Source organism: Thunnus maccoyii, chromosome 3 (assembly GCF_910596095.1).
Source record: "Thunnus maccoyii chromosome 3, fThuMac1.1, whole genome shotgun sequence".
NCBI lineage: Eukaryota > Metazoa > Chordata > Actinopteri > Scombriformes > Scombridae > Thunnus > Thunnus maccoyii.
The window spans coordinates 20,049,086-20,072,960 of NC_056535.1; the positions used below are offsets into that span (position 1 = coordinate 20,049,086).

Here is a 23,875-nt window from a genome sequence, read left to right on the forward strand (position 1 = left end):
AGTGCTCTCCAGGAGGCGTGGATTTTGGGTCGGTACTGGTGCAATACTAGTGTGGGCGGGCTCAATAAATAGACACCAGATTGCTGGTGTTACAAGATTACTTGCAGCTGTAAGTTTTGATGGTCTGGTCACTGGCAGTTACCACAACTGGACCCATGAAAGAGAGACAGCTAACGCTAGCTAGATTACTCCTTTGTATAACATGGTGTGAACACAGCAGGAACTATTGAGTCAGAAGGTGTTGAAATAACATGAACGAAATGTAAAGACTTGTGGAAATCAGTGCTAACGTTAGCTTCCACTTTGCGTAGCCTAGCTTGTTAGCTTCCACTTTATGAGCGGAATACAAACTTAACAGCATGGTCCTCTCAAATGTTAAATTTTGTAAAGGCACAGACAGTTGAAATTGCAAATGGCTGTTAAAAAAGGGAAAAAAAGTTCTGTATCAACGTCCATAGGATAAACAGTATGAGGAAATCCAATTTCAGTGATTTTAACACCACGTTGGTACATGAGTTGTGTTCATCCTAACATCTGTGAGGTTTGTTAACGCTCATGTTATTGTTTGTCTTACTGTCCCTGTGACGGATGCAGCCATCTATTGCTGTCACCTAAGCACACATGACGGGCTTACCTCACCCCCGCGCCCTGTTTTTCTACCATGTGTGATTGGCCGACCTCTCCACAGAATGTCAGTTGAGGAGACAGCATGTTAGACCATAATCACACAAGTCTGACCTGACATATCATGACACTCCCTGCCATGGTTCCGCCACTCACCACGGCTGGGCACGAGTTGCTAAGCAACAGGCCACAGGAGTGTCGAAGGCTTCGACACGAGGAGAAGCTCGACAGAAATGACAGTGACAAACATGGAGGACCAGGGGGGTGACAAGGTGTTCCTCTGCGCAAAAATACACCTCCTCCTCTGTCTAACCTTGTCAGAAACGCTGCTGCCGCTCAGCACTCCCCCTCGCCTCCTTTTCCTTGTTCCTTCCTGCCTCCGGAAAGAGTCCCCCGTCAAAACATGTGTAAGAGAATTAAACTCGGGTTTACTTCAGTTGTTGCGCTGACAGATCAGAGACAGGATCCTTGTTTTAACTTGTCCTGTTACATAGTGCTTTGTGTTTTCCATCATCTTTCATGTTTATAGTGTTGCTGACTGTGACAGTGGAGCACTAGGGAGACTCCAAATGTAATAAAAATGTCACAACAATACCACAATTTAAAAACATTTTCACATTAACTGATTGATTGGTGAAACTCCTCAGTTATATATCTCAGTATACCTGCAATTTTTATGCTCTATTATCTCTATTTACACATATCATGCGTGACTGCTTTCACATTTAATTTACTTTTATTCTCTTTCAGACGTGGCTACATTTTAAGGTGTCAAGATTGTGTATTTTGGATCTTGAGTTTCATACAAACTTCGCCGGAATACAAAGGCTTCTTTCGCTTGTCTTTTGTTTGTTTGGTCTGAGCTCATTGACTTCATCTGACAGCCTGGCCTGACCTCAAACAGCCACTCAGATTGAGCTGGACCGAGACAGAGATGGAAAATGGGGTCACGTCTAATCAACATTGCTGTCATGATTATGTCCAGTTCACTCCAACCTGTAACCAGGCAACAGGCAGGGCTGCCACAAAGCCGATGTGACAGTGGCAGGTAGAGTGAATGTGGAAGGGTGGACAGGATGCTTGGGCGGGTGGGTGTGGGGGCGGTTTGGCCCAACGCAGCCTAGTTCTGTCCAGCCCGTCACACTCGCCCACCCTAGCAGTCTGTACAGGGATCAGCTGTTGCACTGAGAACCACAGGCAAAGGTGGGCACTTTAAACAGAAAGCATTAGCCCCTATCTTGTTTTGTCCTTGTAGAAAGAGACAATGCATTCAACATTATCACTTACTAAGATAAATACAGGTCAGGAAAACGTTTTGATCTCATTCCATTAAACAATATCCTTTATTTAGCTCCAGGTTGGAAGAACACAGGAGGTTGAGAGAAGCCAGACACAAAACACAGTACAGAAATCATACTACGAGGCTGGAATTAGGAGTTAAAGCCTTTCCTTTGTAAATGTGGCTACATGCACAAAGCCGTCTGATGTGCAGACATGCTTTAGGCAGCCAGTTTAGAAAAATTATTTAAAAAAATGATGTCCTTCTAGACCTTGCTTTCTTTAAAGGAACTGTCGTAAGTGTTTTTATGACAGCTGCATTGATTCACACAGTATGTAACTGCCATGGAGAGTATTTTAGCGTAGTGCAATTATGTCATAATTTAAAAGTGTTGTATGTAAGTAGGTTGCTCCTTTTTAATGCAATGCTAAGCTGAAAATTATGAAGATTATAAAGAGGAAAAAGACTGTAAATCAGTTTAAATATATAAAAAAAAAACAAAGGTTATATGCAATGGCAAAATGTTTGGAGACAATTTCATGCCTCTATTGTTACACCGAAATTAAAAATCAAATGTGTTTACAGCATGTGTAGACTCAGATCTCATCACAACAGTTTGTCACAATATTAAGACAGCATGACAGTGCTGCTGCTTACAGCACAGGTGTTGCAATGACAAGTTAAATTTCTGCAATTTTCTTCACTTTTACTCTGCTGCTCCTGCTGATGTTTGTATTGGTTAGAGGCTGTCTGTCTGTCTGTCTGTCTGTCTGTCTGTCTGTCTGTCTGTCTGTCTGTCTGTCTGTTTTGAGCTTCACAAATCCCTGTACTCTCCACGCTTAGCTGGACTCACCTGGTACCCAGCGCTCATGCTTTCCAACACTCATTTGGACAAGGATAATTAATATGTATACTCTTTGAATTTTGACAAATGTACATAGGGACTTATCACATCTACAAGTAAAAACTGTTTATAATGTACTTTATATCTGTTACAGCTACTTTATTAAAGTCGAGTTCAAATGAGTAAATTCCTCAAAGCCACATTTTAAAAATATGATACATCTTGAGTTAAAGGACAATACCAGTGTCATTTTTCTATCACCATTTACACCCCTGAAGACTTCAAATATGCTGATTTAGGAAATATATGCCTGTGAAAATTATGAGGATAATTGGTGTTCCTTCTTATTCTTCCTAAAATGGCCAGTAGGAATTAATAGTGAAAGAAATAAAGTTATTCTGATAATGTATTATGCTGTGGCAAAGCACCTTGTCTATATAGGTCCTGATAAAGACGTCACTCACCATGGTCTTCTGCGGACATCGTACAGGTCAATCTTGTTGGGTGCTCTCCATGGAGTGGCTTGAGAGTGCAAGAAAATAAGTTATAGACCGTACAGAGCACTGTAGGATATTTCAGATCAGATTAGATCAAAGTAATCATAATTTCATTCTGTCTATCGAGTTACCAGTACAGCCATCTGATAAGAGATTGCCAATGTTCTGCAGCCAAGGAGCCCTAGGGTCAATTTAGACTTTATCTTGCAGTGAGTTATAAGGCAGACTGTTGACTCAGTACCCTGCGGCCTACCTGGGTAGTATCGAGTCACTCCTGTGGCACTGCCAAACACCTGCCAGCGCAGAGAGCTGTCCTCCCGACGGTTTTCAATGAAGACCCTCTCCAGTGCCTGGGTCCAGTTCAACTCATTTAGGATGACTGGGGCTGTAGACACACACACACACAGAAACACACACAATCAGACTCACAATAGTGAATAACACTGTTTCCTAGTTAACAAATTTACACAGAAAAATGCTCATTTTTTCAAAAGGGGCAGATAAGTTTCACCCAAATATTAATGTGCCCATGCATCCAGAAGTTTTTTATGATTCCTGCTGCAAGTGGACACTATTGACCCCAGTTTTTGGTAAATTAGGTCCTTTTGCAATGAGCTCAACTAAGAATATGCCTCTGGTTATGAAAAGTACAGAGAAAAATTGAGAGAAAATGCAAATGAGCTACTAATTACGCGCCATAGTCCCTCACAGTAAGTATTAAAAATAGCAATAAATGCCTAAACTACAGACTGTTTGCCCTGAAAATAGTTTTTTTATAATCCGATTTTCACACAAGTTTTGTATTACTCATTTTATTCCACCTGTTTTATTCCACCAATATGCAAAATAAACACAGATAAACGTATATATTTATTAATAAAAAATGCAAAACATCACACTTTTTCTCCATTAGTAACCCAAAGGTCAACTCTCCTTGCTGAACAACCTTGACCATGGCGGCAGCAGTGAGCTGAGTACATAAGAATGGATGTGTGCAGGCAGTTCGGCCAGCGGTAACCGTCTGAGCAGGGCATCAGTCTAATCTGGGTGATCTCTGAGGAGGAATCTGAGATGACCTTGGAAGAGGTCATGTGTCACTCGCAGCATGTGGAGGCAGCCGCTTCTGAATTTTTGATAGCAGAGAAATACAAACTATTTTTGCAAATGTCCTTGGATGTGTGTGTGTGTGTGTGTTAGAGGATTTGTGATTGTTTAGTGATTGTAAGAGAGGAGAGGAGAGAGGGGTGAACAAGACAGAGAAAATGAACTGGTCTGCTTTGTGCATGCGCGGCTAAACGCATCAACGTGTGTGTTTTGAGTTAAAGCTTAAGGTCACAGATATATCTCACAGGTCAGTGGTACTCTGTGAAATGAATTTATGGTTGTGGAGAAAAGTATTCATCATCTAGTCAACAAGAAGTGGAATAACATGCTGCTGGTGGCGGTGGAATAACACCACATCAACGTGTCTTGTCTAACCTCGTAACTTATAGTGTATTTATACTGTCCTTCCTCTTTTTCCTCCACTTTAGATGCAGATTAGGCTTTTTCTATCCTTACAGCATTAAACAATATGCATCCAAACACACACACACACACACACACACACACACACACACACACACACACACACACACATAAACCAAAAATGCTTTCAGTCTGTGTTTAATAGCTAAGCTGAAGTCAGAAGATGGGGAGTGCAATCAGAGGTTTAATAGCCACCTGATTAAAGAGGAAACAAGACGAGGCGCTGAGCTGAGGAGAACTTCACTCGCTCCTCTGATTTAATTACTCAGCCAACCAAAGCTAGATAAGCTTCTGAACCGACGAGTCCAGCTTTTCTCAACTCCTCGTTTGAATTTCACACAAATAAACGATCATTATCCACTTTTCCTGTGCTTTTCAATTACTGCTCAGTCTTTGACGAGCTGTCAGTTTAGAGGCAAGAATTGTGCCACTAACCTTCCCCTCATACACCAATCACCTAATGCTCTATAAGCCTAAAATCTTCACAATCACAGTGACATTATAAAAAAATTTATATTGTTTCTAGTTTTTCAGCAAAATTCTCAGTCCCACACTGCCAAACTCTCTCTAAAACTGTGGCTCAAAACAAAAGCCGAGTTTCATTACTCTCTTGTATCCTGTAAAACAAATGCACACGCGCACGTGTGCACACTCACTACAGCAGCACTAAGCAGTGTCTGGAGGATAGGAATATATGAAAGCCAATTTGCTGCCATCACCGAGGGGAGCTCCTCAACATGTTTTTCTCAAAATTCATAGACATAAACACAAAGGAAGACTGGAGGAGGATAGAGGCAGCCCTACAGATGGGGATAAACATAAAAACCTGAGAGAGGGGGAGGACGATTGATGGAAAGCAACACAGAATTTAACACAAATGAGTGGCTGCTTTCAAACCCAAAGAGGCAATTCCTCGCCCATGAGGAAAGGAGAGGATCAAAACACAAAACAAACTTCACTTTAAACTGCAACAATGATAATCGCAGGTTCTAGGACATGATTATGGTCAAAGTATTGGTTAATTGAAGTTTTTTCATATTATGTAACAGACATCAGAGCCACTTTGACCACAAACAACATAAACATAAATAATTTTGATTTATTAAAATGTGTGTTTATGTATATATTCTGTATATATAAGATTATTGGCTGATATATTGTTATCTGAATTTTTTTACTCCTAATATCGGTATCGACATTGGCATCAAAGATCCAGTATTGGTGCTTTCTGTTGCTGTTATTTGGTGACTAATTCCTGAAGATTGTGTACCAATGACATTTCTGCTACAAACTTAATTGCACTGTACCAGAATTTGAAAGCAAAACAGCTTTATGTTTTCTCTCTCATAACACAGTGTAGAGGACACCCTGTTCCTTTTCTTTAATTTCCAGCAGAAAGGAAGACAGAGTTGTTTTCCTATTTCAGGGATAAACCTTTCTTGAATTCAAGAGACACTGGGTGAGTGTCTCACCCCAGGACCTAGACAAACTGACCTCTTTACCCAAGTGGGGGTCTAACAACATGAAACTGGCCAGAATCAAACACTGTGTCAAAACTCTTGGAAAGCTGGATGGTTGACAAAATAATTAAAATTAATGATTAGACTAAAAGCATTTAAATGACCTTGAGGTCATTTGAACTGGACAACTCCACATTAAACATAGACAGAAAACTCTCCTTTTGGGTCGAGCTTATCACCAGACCCCTGTCGTAAAATTCGAAGGACATTCCTTAGTGAGCTTTCACTAAGGTGACCCTTATTGTAGCCAAAATGTGAATTTCATGTGAATTAAATGTCTAATCATTATGTAAATCATGTAATGTTGTTTGTCATAAAATTGCATGAATAATGATATAATTTTGATAGCTGTATGAATCTATTGATGAAATATTAATTCATATTCAATTTCATTACATTTTTCAGTGTGACAACATTGCCTTCTGTCATCTGGTATAGCAAAGTCTTTTTACACTATTAGTTAAATTATATTTTGATAGTTAAATTAGACAAGGAGTCATATTGAATGTTTTTATATTATGAAGTAAGTGTTATGTGGAATTTATATTTGAAGCCATGTGGTCTGAATGTTTAGTCACTATTATTATGTTTACAGTCACCTAATTGTTTTAACTTAACTTTACTATAATATACTGTTTGATAGTTAATTCAATGAAGAACATCGGGTTTGTCTAAATATCATGAAATAAGTGTTAAGTTGAAGGTTTAATGTATATTCATATATAAACTTTGTTTTCTGAATGGTCTTATATCTACAATTTTGACATGAAGGTGGGCCATAGTGGGCATAGTGAACCTTGAAGTGTGATTATGTGCATAAACCCTGAGTTTAATTCCCCAAGAATAAGGATTAGAAAATCATAACTCCGGCATTTCAGTAACACCACCTTTTTCCTTGGAGAGTAAAGAAAATTAATATTCATTCGAACTTTGGTGCAAGAAACTTTTCAACACGTGCAAGACTTCAGAAAACTGATAACAAGCCTAAAGGCATCTCCCATGCCTTTAGGCTGGCCCTCGACAAGTTCTGGAACTGTGTCTTTATTTTACCTCGAGTTTTCTTTAAGTGTCTGTTATGAATTTTGTTCTTCAACCTAAAATATGTGCACAAGTTAATCCTTTATTGAAAAGTTCAGTTATTTTTGCTTTTATAATTTTTAACAAGAAACCTCATGTTTTAACGTGTAGTGTTTTCCTTTTGATGTTTATCCAACTAAAGTAATTACTCTAGCCAACTAAAGAGTGTCATGTACTCTGTTTCTGGACTTTTTGTGTTTTGTGTTTTTTTTGGTGTTGCTCTGTGTGTTTTGAATGTGCTCTGGGTTACAAATTGTTTGTGATAACTGCATTTGCCATTCGTGTTTCTTTGTGTAGTGCTTGAGCTTGGTATTGTTTTTTCGTTTGAGTCCATGCCTCTTGTTTTCTTCAGTTTTATTCTTGACAGTTTGTAACCTTGTGTTTCTCACGTGTTGCTGTATTCCTGCTCAGGCTGTTTTCCCCTGCGCACATGTTCAGTGTTTAGTCTCGTTAGCCTTGACCTGTTTGTTGCCTGCCACACTCTCGTTGTCTTCATTGTTAACCAATCCTTGTGTTTCCCTCCTTTTCCAGCTGTGTCTTGTTCTGTGTTAAGTTCCTTGTGTATTTATACCTGTCTGTTCTTTGTCAGTTTGTGGTCAATGTATTCTCTCATTTCCCTTTTTGTCTTCATCTGCCAGTAACCAGAGTCTGATATATAAATAATTATTTTCTTCAGTTCCTGTTGCCTGCTTGTTGTCTCTGCATTTGGGTCCACTTGCCTGCATAACCGTGACAAAGAGTTAGAACAGCCAGAGTAAATTTTCCGACACTCACAAAGATCACAAAGACTCATTGAAAGCCTGAACTCAATGCTGGCTCACGTCACTCTGAAGGAGATAGCAACACCTCAGCCAGACTTCTGGTCGCCTGCCAAAACTAGACGACCACACTGACTGTTAAGTAACCTACTATCAGGCTCACTAACTCGCGGCGTCGCCTGGGAGACAGTGAAAGCTTTTCACGGAGCAGTATGAAACATGACAAGGCCACTGCATCCACCAAGACTCATCCAAAGCATGGCCCAAGACGAGCTGCACCAGCTAACTACAGCGACCTCCACAACACCGGACCTGCCAAGACGACATCTCTGAAGCGACAAATCTTCAGCATAGTAAGGCATTATATGGCTTTGTGATCAAGGTTGATGTTGCATAAAATAAAATGATAAATAATTTCATTAGATAAGCTGAAGCCCTCTTAGCATTCCCCGTTGCTATAACATTGAGTTAGGTTCAAGTCACACACTTTGAGCCACAATTTCCCAATGATTTAAAGTTCCTACTATCATTTTAAGGCCTTATTAGTTTTTTTGTTTTATTATTCTCTTTATCATGTATTATTAAGACGTTTTGTTGTATAATGTCTTCATTTATCTTAAGAAGTCGTTGTGGTTTCCTTTGAGCACAGCAGACAGAGGTCACTGTTTTGAAAAGAACTTATGATTAATTTGAGACTGATCAATTAAACATTGAGGTGGTGCCCTGACAAATTGAAGAATAAAAAGTAGAGATTAACCCCTACAACAGTGTTAACACTAAGAGTCCAGATGGTATGGAGAACTAGAAAGAGGAGAGAAATTAGTGAGACACCAAGTATCTCTGCCATTTTGACCATAAATTTTCAAACTTACCGCAGTCGCTCCCATGACTCAGATTCATTTCAACGAGAGCAGTCGCAATATTTTACTGATATTTGTGTGGAGATTATCAGGGAATCAAAACGTGCATTTCAATTTCATCTCGGCCATGCAATACTCTGTGGTCAAAGAGCCATCTGATTAATGTGTAAAAAGTATTATCCTTTAAGCATGAGCTATCACAGCAGGTTGCTGCAGCGGCAGCCTGTGTGCTGTGAAGTCCTGGGGGCTCTTATCTGGAGAAGCACTGGGTCTGTAATGATAGCTGTCCCAGACAGGCCAAGGGCAAAGAGACATCCTGAGACCTCTGTGTAAAACTAGCACCATCTCCAGTACCTTGACTAACATCAAGGTACTAACCAAACTGGCTATGCAAGAATGATTATCAGTCACATCGCTGTCCAGGGCTGTGCACACACACACACGCTAACTCAAAAGCTGCAATGTGCTGGCTATGTTTCCTAAATGATTGTGTATTCATGATGTATCTACTGGTGGTGGTGGTGGTGGTATAGTGGGGTTGGTCAGTCTTTGTCTCAAGGGTAATAAGACAGAAAAATCTGTATCTGTACATCTGTTTGCCAACTGAAACTAAACCAGTCACATGCAGATGTGAGCCACCTCTACCGTCAGTCCAGTTCTGCAAACATACAGATACACACACACACACACTCTCTCTAGCACACATCTGCAGATGATCTCTGCAGAAAAACAGCCACATCAGAGATAAGAGAACACAGCAAACTAATTCTCTTTGATTTATTCAGTTAGGATATGCCGTGACTTCTCTGGACAGTTGATAAAAAGACAAATTTCCCCTGGGGGGGAAATATGCTCACACAGGCAGACAAGGCCTCCAAGCGCTGTGTTGGGCTCATCTTTCACGTGAAACGCACCTCTCTGTGATATCTTTAAAAGGTAATTCATCAGCGCGCCGCTCCCCTGACATTTAGAGCACCCTTGGCTTTGCCCCTTTATGGAGCACGACTGCACACCAAGTAGGGAAACAATTATGAGTGGGATTTATGGAGCATCTCTGCGTGAGATCATTCCTCAACCCCCCCACCACCACCTCTATCCTATGACCCCCACCCCCCAACCCCTCATAGACACATTATTCACACTGATATAACCGAGATAAAGAGCCGATCTATGCCTTATGCCCCATATTAATCCAACATTATAGAAATGGGTACATGCGTTTACTATACACACAGCGCAGAAAAAAAGGCACAGTAGCCAGTAATATATCATAGTGGAACACAAGTGGTCCCTCATAAGAAATCCATAATGGTAATGGAATTAAAGCCATTAGTTGAGTCCCTTTGAAGAGTCATAACTATTATTGCTGTCATCGCCATAATGTGTTTACATATTCTACTTTTAAGTGGTAGTGGTGCAGTTTGATTCTGACATTACTTAGAGACAGGCAGGCTAATAGACAAATACAGCTTGTTTTGAATCTTAGCAAGTTAACAACCAGAATGCATATAGTTATATATTAAAGGGAAGGCTGTTTTTCATACACTTTATAATTCACTGAAAATTTAGCGCTGTTCTTTCTTTGACTGTAAACTCAAGTAAGGATGGAATTAAATATATTGTATCAGAAAACCACTGGTCTGATCTCACTTGAAGGGTCACCCTAATTACAAAAAAATACATAATTCTTTAATTACACTTGTGGTGTTGAGTCGTGCAGATCAATAGTTTAATTTGTCTAGGTTTTGAGGTAACCACCTCTGCTGTTTTTGCCTTCACCCCAAAACAAAGGAGTTGAACAGAATTTAGTGTGTGATGCTCACAGCAATGAAAGTGACATTTCAAAAAATTCATCAACAACATATTTTTGCAGACAGTGTCCCAGTTACTCTGGAATATTTACAGACCTCACGCTGAACAGTTTTCAATAACACTAAAGGTAGTTGAGAAAATATGTCTTTTTGTAATTTGGGTGATCCAATACAAGCAGTTTGATAAACCATCACCTTTCTCTGACCCTGAACTACCCAGAAAGGTGCCAATTTCTGCGCAATGTTCTTTGATTTTTCTGTATGTACCTAACACACACTGTCTTTCTGTATTGTCAACCCAATTTCTTCTTCATCTATCCCTCCCCTCTCTCCTCTGTTTCCTCCTTGTCTCTCCTTCATTCCTCTTCCTTCAGGGCTGCTTTGTGGCCTGGCTGAGTGTTAAAGAGCCTGAACCTTAAACCTTTCATCCTGCAGAGGAAAAGGCAGCTATAGGAACTGGCAGCAGCTCACACATCCACAAAAAAGCTAGAACAAAGTCTAAGCCTTCTCAAAAGAAAAATGTGTCTTTTTGTACCTTTTGGTTGAGAAAAATAAGGTTCAGAAGATACAGTATAACCAAATTTGTAGTTGACTTTACAAAACACTATTAGGTTACTTCTCAGAGAATTTACTGGCAACTGAAACAGCAGCATTAACTAATTATAATTAACATTCAAACTGTTTCACTGAAGAATAGCATTTAGTGTGAACGCATTTGCCATCGAGACACTCAGTTTTGCCAAATGGTAATCTCAAACTGTGAAAGGGGGAAACAAATGGAAATTTCTCTAAGGAGGGATGATGATTCAATATACAGAATAAGACAGAAGGGAGAGATTTTACCACACCTCCAGAGTGCTCCTCCAAATAATTTTTCTAATTAAAGAAGAGCAGTAAATAACAAACACATGAAATGTAATTTGTGAGCCTGGTGGTGAGTGAAGTGGAGTTTGCTGTGCTGACTGTTCTAATTAGTGTGTGGGTAAATGATAGTGCCCCTTCACTGGGCACACACTATAGAGGGGCAGAGAGTAAAAGATGGAGTCTATAAAGTTGAGACCGACAGAAATACAGCCCGCAGTGTTTATACCGTCTTTCTTCCCTTTTGGTTTAACTTTAAATCCCTTTTTTTTTTTTGCACTTTCTCTCTCTTTCTTTCTTTCTCCACAAATCCCTTTTGCTTTTTTCCACACATTTAAATCTGGTTTGATGTTGAGAGGGGCTGAGTTGATCTCCAGCGTGGCGTGAGTTGGTTGACAGGGAAGCTTCCTCCACTGGAGGAACCTGAGGCGTGTGAAAGGAATACAGGCTGCATGTACTGTACGTGCACACACACACACGCACGCACACACACACACACACACACACACACACACACACACACAGACACACAAACAGACACACAGACACTCACAAAAATGACATTTTACATTTAACTGAAGAAAATTTCCACATTCACAGCTTATGACTTTAAGATGACAAATGTAGTATGTTATTATAGAAATGGCAATAGCACATACTGTTGTAAAGTGGGAACAGTCACTAATTGCAGCCACAGCCAATAAAATGACTAAGAACCACAAAGCATAACTCTCATTCCTCTCATTATCACTTTTCACTTCCTTCTGTGAACAGATCTGAGTCTGTCTATCAAAAGTTCCCTTTGTCCCTTCAGTACCATTTGAGCTGACTTCTCTGCGGATCCATTTTAGAGACATCAGAGGTAATTTCACTCAAATGAAACCCTGCAGATGCAAATCTTTCTCTTCTTTTCAAATCTCATATGTGCATTGACTCTCAATCGATCAATCCATCAAACACATTTATTTGTCACATATAATCATGTAAGATACTATCAAAGGAAAATGTAATCCTGCCAGTTCCTTATATTTGTGTATTAAATGGGGGGGGGGGGGGGGGGGGGGTGAGTCTTAGGCAGTGACCTCATTTAGGATCCTAGTGGCCTAAGGGTACAAGCTCTTCCTGAGCCTGTCAGTGCTGGCCTAGTGTATCTGGTACCATCTTCCTAACCGCAGCAGGGGGAAAAGGCCGTTATCTGGGTGGTTGGGATCCTTAATGATTCTCTAAGCCTTATTCTTGCAGCACCTGGTGTAAATATCCTTGAGGCTTGTATGTTCAGCCGAATGAACCACTCTTTGAAGGGCCTGGCAGTCTTGTTCGGTGCTGTTTCCGTACCAGGCAGTGATGTTCCCCGTCAGGACGCTCTCGATGGTGCAGGAGAAGAAATTCCTCTGTAATTGAGGGGATACCTGGAATTTCCTCAAATGTTTGAGGTGAACCAGTCTTTGCCTTGCCTTTCTCGCCACTGAATCAGTATGCAGCGCCCTGGTCAGGCCCTCTGTGATGTGGACACCCAGGTACTTGAAGTTGTCCACCCTCTCCACCGAGGACCTGTTGATATTAAAGGGAGCATACTTCCTAGCCTCCTTCTTCCCAAAGTCCACTTTCAGCTCCTTAGTCTTGCTGACATTTAGAGGAAGGTTGTTGTCCTGACACCAGCGGATCAGGTCCTCTACTTCCTTCAGGTAGGCCTTTTCATTGTCATCTGTGATCAGGCCCACCACAGCTGTGTCGTCAGCAAACTTGGTGATGGTGTTGGAGTCGAAAGTAGCTACTCAGTCATGTGTGCACAAGGAGTACAGCAGGCCCGGGGGGGCTCAGGTGTTAAGGATGAGGGTAGAAGAGGTGTGCCCGCCTACCCTTACTACCTGAGGTTTGTCCATCAGGAAGTCAGGGATCCACATGCACAGTGACGTGTTTAATCCCAGGTCCTTGAGCTTTGTGACAAGCCTGGAAGGAACTATGGTGTTAAACGCTGAACTGCAGTCAATGAACAGTAGTCTCACATAGCTTGCTTTCTTGTCTAGGTGAGATAGAGTAGTGTGGAGGATGTGTGCTATGGTGTCTTCCATTGATTGGTTAGGACAGTAGGCAAACTGCTGTTAAGCCATTCAAAGCACTTCATCACTACAGAGGTGAGTGCCACTGGGCGGTAGTCATTCAGGCAGGCTGGTCTTGTTTTCTTGGGCACAGGAATGATGGTGGACTTCTTGAAGCATGTGGGTATGACAGACTGAGCAAGGGACAGGTTGAATATCATTGTGAACACCGGCACTAGTTGGTCTGCACATAGTTTGAGGACCCGCCCACTGATTCCATCTGGTCCTGCTGCTTTCTTGGAGTTCACACGCTTGAAAGCCCCCCTGACATCATGCTCAGAAAGGGTGATAGGTGTTAGAGGTGCACCCACCCATCCATTAACCTCTGCTTCAGCTGTTTTTGCTTCCTGGCTGCGATAGTCTCAAAACGAGCATAAAAGTTGTTTAGCTCACTTGCTAGAGATGCATCAGCACTTGACAAGGAGTGGGGTGGGGGGTGGGCTTGTAATCTGTCATACTTTTTAGACCTTGCTACACGCTTCTGGGATTGCCCTCCTGGAATTGTAGTTCCACTTTCTTGTAGTCCTTTTTTGCTCTTCTTACATTGTAGGCTGCTGCTTTATAATTGTCCATGTTTCCACACTGCAGCCCTGAGTTGTAGGCTGCAGTGCGTTTGTTTATGGCTGGATGATTCTGGTAATCCATGGTTTCTGGTTGTGTAATGATTTGACTGTAGTTTGTTTACATACTTCGACCTCGACCAGCCAGGTAGCAGAGTCGGCAGGAGGAAAATTTACAAAGTGGTGAGTTGACCACTTCCCTATACTGATGAGTGATTCTACTTACCTACTACTACTACTACTACTTACTTAAGACTTACTAGTATTTTATTCAATTTAAAGGTTACTATGGAGGAGTATGAGCTTTGTGCCTTTTTTTTGTTGTTATTTGTCATTACATGGTGGGGCTGTCAAAATTGGCCAAAAATGACGTTAGATTATTCCTTCTAAAAAAAATACATAGTTTCGAACCATTTGAATATCTATTTTTGCACATTATGTCCGTAAGAGAGCAAAACAATACAACAAGAGACATAACTACTTGTGTAGGTATATTTAATTTAACATAAACAAATGTCGAACGTCGGTTTTGATTGTTTTTTTTACAATTCGATTATATAATCGAATTTAGAATATTCATTGACATCCCTATTGCATGGATGACAAAATTAGTCTCCCCTCTGATCTATCTGTTCAGCAGCCAGCTCTCAAAGTCTGGGAAGTCATAAGACTCTTGAACACACCAAGAAGGTAGAACATCAATCTCATAACTTAGGGTAAATTTTGAAAAATTTTGCAGTATATTAAGTATGTAAAAGCATACCTGGTTTTTCATTAGTGACCTAAAACATGTGGTCCTAAAACTATGACAAGAGCAGTGGCTGCAGGAATCAGACAGTCAAATATAGGAAGGGTGGTAGTGATGTGTATGTGTGTGGAGGGTGGGGTGGGTGGTTTAATCATTCCATGCAAAATATTTAAGCTCCACTCTTTCATCTGCACATACAGTTAGCCAGTTGTCACCATTCATTTCTGATAACCAAATTTCTCACTGTGCCTGACTACAATAGGAAACTGACAACATGACGTTAGGCCGCTGTAAAAAGGCGCTGTATGCAGCGGATTTAAACTTCAAATTTAATGAAAGGACTTCCCACATTCAGCGGTGGTTTTCTTTATTCCCTGCTGGGAACTGTGGCTGCTTATTCTTATACAAATACTAATGTAGTCATACACTATGTTTATACTATACAAACAGTTATTACTACCTTTTAAAAAAGGTTTTCTATATGTTATAATGTATATGCAACTATAGAATGACCCAATCTAGCTTAGTAGCCTCCATTTGCAATAAGAACTTGGTCCAATTACTAGAGAGATTCCCCGAATCTAAAATATAGTCGCTAAATAATAATTTGTGTATTCCCTCGCTGTTTTCATCCTTATTTTTCAGTGATTATATACCCAAAGCTTCTCCCCTGCAATTATTCAGCAAATCCCTGCCTCTTCCTCACCATTTCTGTAACATTCACAGGGGGAATAAAACCTGTTTCTCCATGGATGATACCACCCACATCAATTTATTCCTCTGTGGCTGTGTTGCAATGTCCATTCTGTAATAAGCAATGATAATTAGAAGAAAACTGTATGAATGTTTGACCTAAGCTAATTAGAAAGTTTGCAGACTTGGCAGCAGGAATCAGCAGTGGGATAATGAATCATAAAATGGTTCATTACTGCGCTCAGGGAACACTCTCAATCTCAATAAACGGACATGGGGCCTAGCAGACAAATCAAACCAGGACGCATACACCGCCTCATTTAGCTGCTGAAAGGATCACAATAAAAAAAAAAGAAGAAAAAAAAAAGAGAACGCGTCTTTTGCTCTAAATGGTTTCTATTATTAAAGTGTCTCTTCTCCTTCACTCTCCTTCTTGCTTCTTTTCTTTCTATCTTTCCTTCTATCTGTGCTTCTCTCTCAGTCCATCTCCAAGGACACCCATTTTGCTGTGATTCGCAATTCATACTGCCATTTTCTGGCAGTATCTTTCAATTTATACAATGCATTAACAATGTCTACAAATCAAAGCAAGCTAGTCCAACTACGTAGAGCACAAGTGCTAATAAACAACACTTGAGAATTTCACAACAACTGTTGAATATTATGTACTTTGGACTGTGCTCCATTCTTCCTACGGTTTTCTTTTCTCTGCCTTTCCTCTGGCCTCCCCCTGAGGAACCAGCGCTGAATCTACCCACTCACACTGCTTCTCTTAAGCTAATCCTAACCCCACAGATATACTGTAGATCCAGACCTCTCCAGACCCAGAGGACAACAAGCCGCCCACATTACATCCTCTCCAAGGCACCCTGTAGGCTCCCACTAGTGGGACAGGTGCAGAACACGACATACAGATAATAATCCACTTCCACCATCTCTCTAAAGCAAATGAAGCTCCTGTGACTTCAGCTTGATGTAATTTTTTTCTCAATATTGTTACCTACTGTATGTTTGTAATTTGTGTCTGGTTTGGTGGTAAGCCGTCTTTATTGTATGTTCGGGCTGCAACATGTTTTTTTTATCACCATTTATTTATCAATGTCGAGTAAAAAACAGCACACTTGTTCGTGATGGAGTTGGCACAAAATCTGCAGTTGGCAATCTCAGCACAGCAGACTGCGCAATGGGAGCAAACTAAACAACATCAATAGTAAACATTTTCCACAGAACAGAAATGAAAAAACTAATTCCATGCACTGTACCACTCTACCCCTCTAGTCTCCAACAGGCTCAATCAAGAGGCCTTTATTCTCTGACTCATATCTTCAGACAGGGGAACCAGAGCTGGCACGAATTGGCTCCGGGAACAATGTGCAGGCCTGATTGCTCTATTGTGAGTTAGCTGTGGCCTTTGACATCTCCTCCTGAACCAAGAGTGTCTAATTCTGACAAGATTTGTCTGGAGACACAGCTGGGGGGGCATTGTTACAGACAGGTGCCATACACTGCCTGTTCAACACAGAAGGCGAAGAAACTAGACAATAAAAGAAAGAAAAAAAATTGCCTTTGTGAAAATGGCTGTCTGTCTGCACACGCTCTGGTTTTTGAGTCTTTAAAGAGGCAGGCAGAGAGTGTCCAAAAGGTTAGAGGTGGATAACAGAGGGAACACGCCAAGCAAAATCAGAATCCCAGAAGGTACATGTGTTCCCTTTTGTCCATTTGGCAGCTGCAGAGTAAGGAGGGTGTTATGTCCGCAGGGCAGCACAGTGCCAGGCAGGAAGGGCAAGGTCCATGAGTGGGGGAGCCCATGCCCACGCAGAAAAAAAAAAAATACAGTTCAGATCTGGTGTGAGAGAGCGTCTGTCATCTAAAATCATGTTAGTGTGCTAAAATGCTGGCTAAAATAAAAGGAGGGAGAGATTGAGCTAACACAGAGAGAGAGAGAGAGGAGAGGTCAAGTCAAAACAGAAGACTGTCATCTATCCACTGCAGAGTGGTCTGCATGAAAACCACGTGGAGCTATCTTGGAACATGCAAGGTACAGGTAAACCTGCTGGCACCAGCCCCTTTATATTATAATCTACTATACTGTATATTACAAATTCATATTTTCTCATTACTATTTGCTTATAAGGGAGACAGCCAACAGCACAAAGTCCAACGATGTAAACATTTCCACCAGTAACAGGTTGAGTGCTACAGTATTGACTGGTATACTCAATAAATGTTGTTGAAATTATTCACATATTTGAGATTATTGCGTTGTAGTAGCCAGCAGGGTGATATCATGGGGATAGAGGTGTGTGTTTGGATATGAGTTGGCAAAGATTTTGTTTCCCAAAAATGAGGTTGAAGTCTAATTTATCCATTTCGCCTACTTTTTGATTGTGTGTTCATGATGCTGTTCTTTGCATGCAACCAATTTCTGTGGTTAGTTTGCTTGTGTACAATATACAGTGTATAAATATATATATATATATATATATATATATATATATATATAAAACACATAAAGGAAATGCAGTGTGTGCTCATACACTGGTCAGCATGGCAAACATCAGGAGGCAGCTCTGCACTTTTTACTGCAGAGGCTAATTTAGTTCATGAGGTCAACATTTTAATCAGAAGTATTGACGAAACAGGGCAAGCAGAGCACTTTGGCGTTAATAGGTGGATTTAATAATTCACATGATAATATATGTGGTACATAATAATATATGTAGTGCCACTCACTCAATCACCTTACCACCAGAGCACTGATTAAAAAAAGCATGCTTGTATACTCACAGCCTTTGTATATGTCTGTAGGAATCTGGACTGCGCTGGAGGAGTAGTTGACCTTGTTTTTAAAATTGAGATCCTCCACAAATTCCAGCTCCAAAGACGACGAGGTCTCCAGCGGGTTCTCCTCTTCTCCATCCTCCGTCTGTAGACACACACGCGCACATGCACCCACACACACAAATCTGAGTGAGCATACAAATGAAAACGAGTGGAAAGAGAAATGTGCAAATACAACGCTGTATTCTCTCACCACCCATAATGTAGCTTTACAGAGCCCATCTGCAGCTCTGCTACATACAAACACGTACACAAACACGTTCTCTTTGTCTCCTGCTCTCTTTCGACTTGCACATTAAGTCATACAACATTCGGATGATGTTGAGCACAAAAATAGCAATTATTCCGCCTTTTGTCTGCCTTCAGATTTAGGTGGTTCTACTCTCTCCCGCTCATCAGAGAACAACAGCAGGTATCAGAGCAGACACCAAACAGAGACTCATTAGCGCCAAAGATGACTATCACACACACATGAAGTGCCATACAAATTAACCCCAACAATAACTAGCAACTAACACCACTTAATCACTGTTTAGTCTCCCACCCATTCGGATGATAACATATTTCATAACAGACTGTCTCATTATCTTGAGTTTTTCCCTGTCTCCTGTGACTGTCTAAATAAAAAACTGTGCTAATACTGGATCTTTCCTATATGCATTGGCTTTTTTTCCCCAGCTTCAGTCATTGTAGATGATGAGAAAGCCAGACACACATATTGCATTAGGAAAGTGTCAGATATCAAAGAAAGTCAGAAGATAAAAAGGCAAAACTGACATTTAAGCTTTTTATCTTGATAAGTTATCAATGGAGGACAATCTGTGCCTGTTCTGATCTGTTCTGTGATCTGTTCTGTGATCTGTTCTGATCTCCACAGGAGGAAGTAATTGTGGGATGTAAAAAAAAAAAAAGTCCATTTAAAAAAATGGAAGCAAGATATAACCCCACTCTCTTTCGTCAGTTTATTAGCTTATTCTTGATCTGATTCGAGTTTCTTTCCTTAGAGCGCTCACTAAAACCCTGTTAGATGCATTCTTAGAAAGCAGCACATACCACAGCAGGTCACATTTACGGATCAACATTCATAAATGAAAACGTAGGAGGTCGGTTCATGGTTGAATCTTTATAAACTTAACACAATTTAATTAATGTGTGCTCATGCACCAAGCTCTTTGATACCCTGCCATACAGAAGTAGCCCTCAGCACAGTCTGGCGTCATGCTTCTATCATTCTTCCTTTATTAGTCATCCTTCATTAGCCTTAATTCATTGAATATTTGTAAAACAAAACTCATATCTCGGATCATTCCTCATGCATTCTGACTGCGGAAAAGCAGAATTTCACTTTTAAAAATAAATCTCTGCTGAGTGCAGTAAACCTGCAACTGCAATACGCAGTTTTCATTTTAATAAAGCAGCATGGGTTAATTAGATCTGACATGATAAAAACTGTTTGTTTTTTGCTAAATTAAATCAAAACCCCATATCCATGGCAGAAATTGATTGATGGGCCAACTTTAATTGACTATTAAAATGCAATTACAAGCTGTTGTTGGGACGAGCCAGGGGATAGCTGTGCTGAAGTCCCATTGAAAGTCAACCTAAGAACCAACACAGTGTAATGATGGAGAAAATTCTGCAAGGCTTAAAACATCACAGTATGAAATATGACTAGAAATAAGTTAGGATAAACAGGTACTGAGTGGAACTACTTGGTTTGGCCTCATCAAATTATTTTAGTAAAAGCCATTTTGACATTTTTCTTGACATGGAACAGAAGAAGTTTCTTTTTATAAGGAGAGATAAACGTTTCTCCTACAAAATATAAAAATAATGATAGAAGAAATGAAAAAAGGTCTGATTTGCAATCTATACACCTAATGAAAAACACTTTTCAAAAACTAAAAAGGCTGAGAAGTCATAATTTTGCTCATATGGCACTATAACACAATCTATATTTTCTATGTTAGTTTAATCTAGGACCTTGTTGCAGTCTGGCACACATAGGGCTAAAAATGGGGCTCGACTTTCCTCCTTAAATACTCCTTGTTGAATGAAAAAGTAAAATTAATTCTCAAACTAGCATGTCATCACTGTAAAATGTTAAAACAATGGTAACATGTCCTGTTGCTTTAATTCAATATGGATATTTGATTTTTTAACTTTGTACAAGTTGGAGAAAAAACAGCTAAGACAGAACTAAAGGGTGCTGCATTTTTCTAAGCAAGAGAAAATAGATGAATGGATTACTGTTTCACATCACATCTACTTTTACATTCATAATAACAAAATTGCAGTAAAATGCTGCAATGAAATGAAAGAGTAAAAAAAGCAGTAAAATGTACTGTTAACTACAAATGCTGGCAATGAAATGTGCATATTTATTCTATATTGCTGTTGCAGATTGAGCTTTGGTCAAAAAAAGCATTTACAGTTAACAAGACGAAATGATGAATTTATTATCAACCTTGACTTAATGTTGCTTTAGTACAGATTTGTTGACACAATGTTAACTGTGGAGCAGTAAATTTAAAGGGTTTTAGATTTACACAGGTTGACTATCTATTGATAACAAAGTTGATTAGGTTAGGGCTGAACAGCACTAACTGTGAAGTTGAGGTGTTTGTTTATCACGCAGTCTGACACTAATTCCGTCAATGTCAGGCAGGGAGGGGTTTTTTTTTTTCTTTCTTTCTTCAGAAGAGCCCAATCATAATTACCCAAGGCAGCGTCTAATTAGGAGCTGAATAAATCCACGCAGGAAAGACTGATTGGTTCATTTTCTTCAACCATCCACCACCTGTTTTGCTCGATTCATTACCCAATTTGTTAATTTTATCTCCCCGTTCTCGAGGTTTAATTAAAGGCTGAAGAGGCCAGAGATGACATTTTGAAGATTCTTTCATTCCCGCCTTCAGCCAACCAGGGCTAACCTGAAATGTGTCACTTATGACCCTGTGTGTGTGTGTGTGTGTGTGTGTGTGTGCGTGTGTGTGCAGGATTCCTTCCGAAATAAATGACATTACAATTGGTGAGTAGTTACTTTAACATATTTAACATTTAATGCAATTTGCATTTCTGAGCCTCAACCAAAAAAAAAAAAAGTTTCAATTTTGATAACACTGGAATAATCAGACATGTAATCATGTATTTTATATATTTGATAGCTGTCCTCAAAGTAAATTACTACCTCGGACATGACTGACAATATTTTTCTACCAGGCAGTGCTGCAGTGAAAGTGGGATCATGCGAACCAAATAATATTTGCTTTTTCACCCAGGAAGCTTTGTCTGCTCTCTGCTGAAGCGTGCATTATAATCTTTTATGAAGGAAGAGGCGTGTGGGGGCAGATTTTGTCTGTTTTTGTAGAAATACATGTCCTTTGAAAGCCTTAATATTGTTCTACTTGCAGACATCAGAACAGTCCAGAAAAGCAGGTATTAAAAGACATCAAAATCTGTATGTGTGATTAAGAAAATAATGGATTCTGGTAGGCAGTTGAATAAACCTAAAAGTGGCAAAACATGCTCATCACCCTGCGTACCGTAATAAACATCAGATATGCTTTGGCACATGGGCAGTTCGGACTTAAAATAAATCATCATATTGCATTTTTATACCAAGGGTACAGTAACAAGAGGAGAAATTAACAGGGTATAGAGTACAGGATAGGGAACAGAGGAGACAAGGCTTGGATAAGACAGCCCAACAATCACTTACCTTTCATAAAACTGAATTCTTATCATACGTCCCTAATAGTACACGGTTTTTACTCCATTGGCAGAGCTTTAATTGAAAAAGGTCGTCGTGGGAGGAATCAAGATTCAGATAGGGCAGTACTGGCGGGCTACTGTCAGGGTCGCAGGGATGAGCAGTGACCTCTGCCTGACCTCTGCTGCTGTCTTTGGGTGGTTGTGGGGTCGGTGAATTGGGGGTCAGGGGTGTGTCACCGGCTTGGCCTCAGTGTGCCATGTTAATGATGACCGATGTTCTCCAATTAGATGTGCTGACAGGCCCTAAAGCGTTGTGTCATTAATCACAGGAGTGGCGTGCACAAAGAGAAAATCACACAATGATTTATTGCTCCTTCGCCTCCCTTTCTCACTCTCTTCCCCTCTATCGCACACTCTACCCATCTTTTTGTGCTTTGGTGATCTAGGGGGATTCTTGCACTCCTCCTTAAAACTTAATCAATCAGCAGGCTCCGAGTGTGACCTATCGTGAGGAGGAACTGCGGTCTGCAGCCAGAGTGGTGGCACGGTGAGACCAAACAGGCTGTCTTTTCTGCTGGCCTTTCTTTGAATGTCATTCATATTCTTCAGTATGAATGACACACATGACAAAATGGTGTATGAAAGTGCGACATGACTCTTGTTTTCGTTGATGTGCGCGGAGGTCTGACAACCCTGCAGGTCAGGTCCAACACAGTTAGAGTCCAAGGAGAAGGAGGTTGAGGGAAGAAAACTTTGGAGGAGGACAGCTGAAGTCACTGTCACATGCACGTCGGCCTGCCACTGCTCTGTCACTAAAACTCACCATAAAGCAGTGTCACCTCACTAACACACACAGACAACTCACGGGCCTGTGACTGGAACGGGGGCATCAACACCGAGGAGGCCGGTGAGGGTTGGGGGTGGGGAGTGAGGGGAGGTTGCAGGAAAAGGGTGGCAGGAGTGGGAAGTGGAGTGGGTAGGATTTGGGGGTTTAAGGCAGGCAGAGGGGGGAGCAGTCCGTACTGTACTCACATAGTCTGAATCCGCTTTGGAATCGTAGTATGAAATGGCATTCTCCTGTGCAGAAAAGAAAAGTGAAAAGACAGATGATGAGAGAAGATATAGCAGCGCCTATATCAGCCCCGACTCCTCACAGTGGTAAGCTAGAGAGAGTCATGGTTATATTCAATCACACTGTTCAGCATGAGAATATAATCAGCATCACAGAACACAGGAGGAGTAGTGTGATGTGGAATGACAGTCATGAAAATGTGAGCAGATACAGTAGCTGTTGAGATTCTGAAGGATGTAATGCATCTGGGCAACGCTTTTGTTAAAGGGGTGCGATGTACGTATGTGGCACATGTTCGAACTTGTGTTTGAAACACCGTAGGAACATTTTCATGTGTTGTGGAAAAACTGTTAAAAATGTAGTTTTGTGTGGCGCTGCGGTATGAACTCAGATGTAACATGGAGTAAAGTGGATTGCAGTGAGGATAGAATAAACTCAAAATATTACTCTCTGTGGGAGTCTTATCAACCTTAGCTGGCTGTGTTTTGAA

General features: G+C 40.6%; 1 protein-coding gene across 9 annotated transcripts in view; it reads right to left on the reverse strand.

Annotated features, from left to right (window-relative positions):
- cacna2d2a (calcium channel, voltage-dependent, alpha 2/delta subunit 2a) overlaps positions 1-23,875 on the reverse strand; it is a 159,020-nt gene that overhangs the window by 39,107 nt on the left and 96,038 nt on the right. For 8 of the 9 annotated variants that reach the window (XM_042401366.1, XM_042401351.1, XM_042401390.1 and 5 more), the window contains 4 exons: positions 23,346-23,390; positions 18,546-18,684; positions 3,498-3,629; positions 3,212-3,269 (listed from right to left, as the gene is read on the reverse strand). In XM_042401366.1, the coding sequence (XP_042257300.1) occupies positions 3,212-3,269; positions 3,498-3,629; positions 18,546-18,684; positions 23,346-23,390 (374 nt within the window). The remainder of the gene's footprint in view (positions 1-3,211; positions 3,270-3,497; positions 3,630-18,545; positions 18,685-23,345; positions 23,391-23,875) is intronic. The other variant, XM_042401357.1, reaches the window with a different exon arrangement.